Genomic DNA, 3,558 nt, shown 5'->3' with positions numbered 1-3,558 from the left:
CCTTCATCATTTTTGACTTTACATTTATCCAAGACTATCAAACATAGATATATAACCTCTTGGAGGGATCTTTCCCCTCATCAGGAAAGCATATTCAAGGAAAGCAGGACCTCTAAACACACACCCTTGGGTGATTATTCTCCTGTGAAACAGCTATTATTTCTATGACTTTTTTTTTGAGAATAAACCGGGTGGATTGAATATTGGAAGGTCTTCATTTTTAGAATAATAGTGAGGCAGAAAAAAGTGCAAAAAGCTCTGGTTTGTATTTATCTAAAGTATTGATAGCATTAAAGAAATTTTCTCTCTACCTGCAATCACTCAAATCTAAACACAAAACTAAAAGAGCATGCTAAACTGAGAAAGCTCAAGATAAAGTCAAGTCTGAGTTCAGAGCTTAACATAAGTAATAAATCATTGATTTTTCTTCTTAATCTAAGTCAAACTAAAATTAAAATGGAAATAAAAAAGCATACTTTATTGATTTATGATTTACTCAATCTCATATTTTATCTATTGCATCTGTAAGTTTACTATGAGATACATTTATCAATTTTTCTAGATATTTGTTTATAATTGAGAGTAAATACAGTTAGCAATGCCCACAAAATGTCACCCAGAAAATGGTATTTGAATACCAGTAAATTTACTCCTGGAAATCATCTTAGTTTTTTAGTCTCATCTCTCTTCTCAATGGAAGTACATGAATGAAGTAAGTTTATTCTCTGTGGTTGGCAAAATAAAGTAACCTGTAACTTGACAACCAATTTCTATAGGTACAACTTTGTTAAACTATCTCCACATATAGTAGTTCTTACCATAGTAATGATGGCAGTCATGTGAATCTGTGTTCTTGGTGAGCTTGATGCACCTTGTATTCTAGATCTGTTCCACTCATTATGAGATCCTGCTAGAACCCACAACCCGTTTGCCCAGTCTTCTCATGGCCACTCTCATGTCTTTGTTTCTTAATGTATAGATGGTAGGATTCAATACAGGAGTGATAGCAAAGTCAACAATGAATAAATACTTATCCAGTGATGTCGTAGGGAAAGGCCACACATAGAGAAATATGCATGGCAGAAAAAACAAAATCACTACAATGATGTGAGCTGACAATGTGACAAATGCTTTGGATAAGTCCCCTGAAGAACGTTTCCAGACAGTCACCAAAATGAAGATATAGGATATCATTAAAGACAAGAAGGTAGCCATAGATATAAACCCACTGTTAGCAATGATTACAAATTCTAGCTTATAAGTGTCTACACAAGCAAGTTTCATGACGCGAGGAAAATCACAGTAAAAACTATCTACTTTATTAGGGCCACAAAAGGGCAAATTTATGACAAAAACAAACTGAGATACAGCATGGAATATTCCCACTATCCAGGCAGCCACTACAAAGAAAACACAAATTTTGGGGCTCATGATTGTCAGGTAATGGAGAGGCTTGCAAATTGCAGTGTACCTGTCATATGCCATGGCTACCAGCATCACCATCTCAACTCCACCCATGACATGAATAAAAAATATCTGCATCATGCATTTTGGAAAAGAAATGATGTTGCAGTCAGTGAAAAGATCAGAGATCATTTTGGGCACTGTGGTAGAGGAAAGACCTAGATCAAGAAGAGAGAGGTTGGCCAATAAGAAGTACATGCGGGAGTGTAAATGAGAGTCAATAATTACCGTGAATACAATGAAGAGGTTTCCCAGGATAATCCCCATGTAGAACACAGAGAAGAACCAAAAGAGAAAAAGATGCATCTCCCACGAATTTGAAAGTCCGATCAATACAAATTCAGATACAACAGAGTCATTTGCTCCATTCATTGACTCAATCAGTAGAGGAGAATCTGAAGTATTCTGAAGGTAGAAAATAAGGAAAAATTGAGAAATCTGGGTAGTAAACATTGATACATTGTTTGCCCATCAATAATTTTGTGGAAAATACGTTTCAAGTGCCAAAATGTGAAGTTAGAAAGCCAACAGAGAGGGCATGTGAAAGGAAGATAGATGACTAGGAGAAAAGAGATAATCAAAAGTTAGATCAGAGAGACAAGGAAAGAAATCATGTGGGAATATGGCAGGTACAGTGGAGGAATTAGGAGAAAAGAGTAACATTCTTCTAACACAGAGCTTCTTTACCATGCTTATTGTGCAATAATTCTGGTTTCTTCAGTCTTGTCCATATAGTTCAATAAAATATCTTCCATGTCATGAATAGTCACCCATATTTGGAATGTTCAAACTCTTAATCACTTTGTCCACACACACTCTAGGAGAATGTACTCTCTAATTATTCTTTTAGTTCACACCTGAGGAATCTTCAGCATTAATCGCACATAGAAAGGTGATCAGCCAACGAGGGAAAGAGTGTTGGATCTAAATGGATGGTAGCATAAAATGAAAAGTCTTACTCCTCTGATAGTTTCCAATACTTGTGATTGCAACCAGTCACTTGGAGAATTAGGATATACTTTAAATCAAGTGAAACTCCAAATCCCAAAGAAAGCACGTCAGAAGACTCCAAAAGAGGGTTTTCAGTACTTTGCTAGGCTTGAGAGAGATTTTGTGTTTTTTTTTTTTTTTTTGCTGTGGAAGATTTGTCCTGAGTTAACATCTGTTGCCAATCTTCCTCTATTTTGTATGTGAGCCACCACTACAGCATGGCCACTGACAGAAGAACGGTGTAGGTCCACGCCTGGGAACCGAACCTGGGCTGCTGAAGCAGAGCGCACTGAACTTAACCACTAAGCCACTGGGGCTGGCCCAATTTTCTGCTTTTGAGAGCTCTGTTCTAAGATTAATGACTGGCAATTCAAACATGAAACTGAGAAATAATTCTGTCTTCACTGAAACAAACCATTTAATCATGATACACTAAAAGCACGTAAAAACTTCAGTGCCCCAGAGAGTCATAAAGATAAAGGTCATGGTAGCTTGTCTTCAAATATTTGAAGCTTAGTTCTGCTAAAATGCTATTTGAAGGTGAGTAAAATTGCTACCAACAACATTTTTAGAGAGAATATCTGTTATCGCTACAAATAAGTAGAAAGTTTGAATGTGTATCTATAACATATATTTTGATCAATTCATTATATAATCTAAAGTGAAAAATTAGAAGTTCATTTAGAAGAAATAATAAGATATGAGAATATATGCAGAAAGGGGAAATTGATAAGATTCATACCAAAATGAATGTGGCCGTTATAAATGATGCAAATTTAGATTTGCTGACATGTCCACTAAATTATTAAGTGACAAAAATTGGTTACACAAGAGTATGTCCTATGTAATGTGCTCTTTATATGTATACACTGCAAAAATATATAAATATATACACCAATATCTCAAGTAGATCATTTTAGATAATGACATTTTAGGTAATTTTAATATTAAAAAGATTGACCATCTACATTTTGTATTTTTCTATATTGGCCAAGTGTTTGTAATAAAAATTGTGTAAAGGAAAGTGACAGGAGAGAAAGAGGGCAAGAAAAGGAAAAAGAAGAATACTGTGGGATTTATGGAGGGACAGGAATATGCACATGT

General features: G+C 35.3%; 1 protein-coding gene across 1 annotated transcript; it reads right to left on the bottom strand.

The window, feature by feature from the left end:
• Positions 1–897: 897 nt before the first annotated feature.
• LOC131405888 (olfactory receptor 4F6-like) lies at positions 898–1,836 on the bottom strand. The gene has a single exon (XM_058541127.1). It carries the CDS (start codon positions 1,834–1,836, stop codon positions 898–900), a length of 939 nt encoding a protein of 312 aa, XP_058397110.1.
• Between the last annotated feature and the right edge of the window lie 1,722 nt (positions 1,837–3,558).

This window comes from Diceros bicornis, chromosome 5, assembly GCF_020826845.1.
Source record: "Diceros bicornis minor isolate mBicDic1 chromosome 5, mDicBic1.mat.cur, whole genome shotgun sequence".
Lineage (NCBI taxonomy): Eukaryota > Metazoa > Chordata > Mammalia > Perissodactyla > Rhinocerotidae > Diceros > Diceros bicornis.
Note: the sequence above shows the minus strand (reverse complement) of the source record. Positions and strands in the feature narration are given on the sequence as shown.

Excerpts from the sequence above, each read along its gene's own strand:
- LOC131405888 (XM_058541127.1), bottom strand. The coding sequence starts at position 1,836 with ATGAATGGAGCAAATGACTCTGTTGTATCTGAATTTGTATTGATCGGA.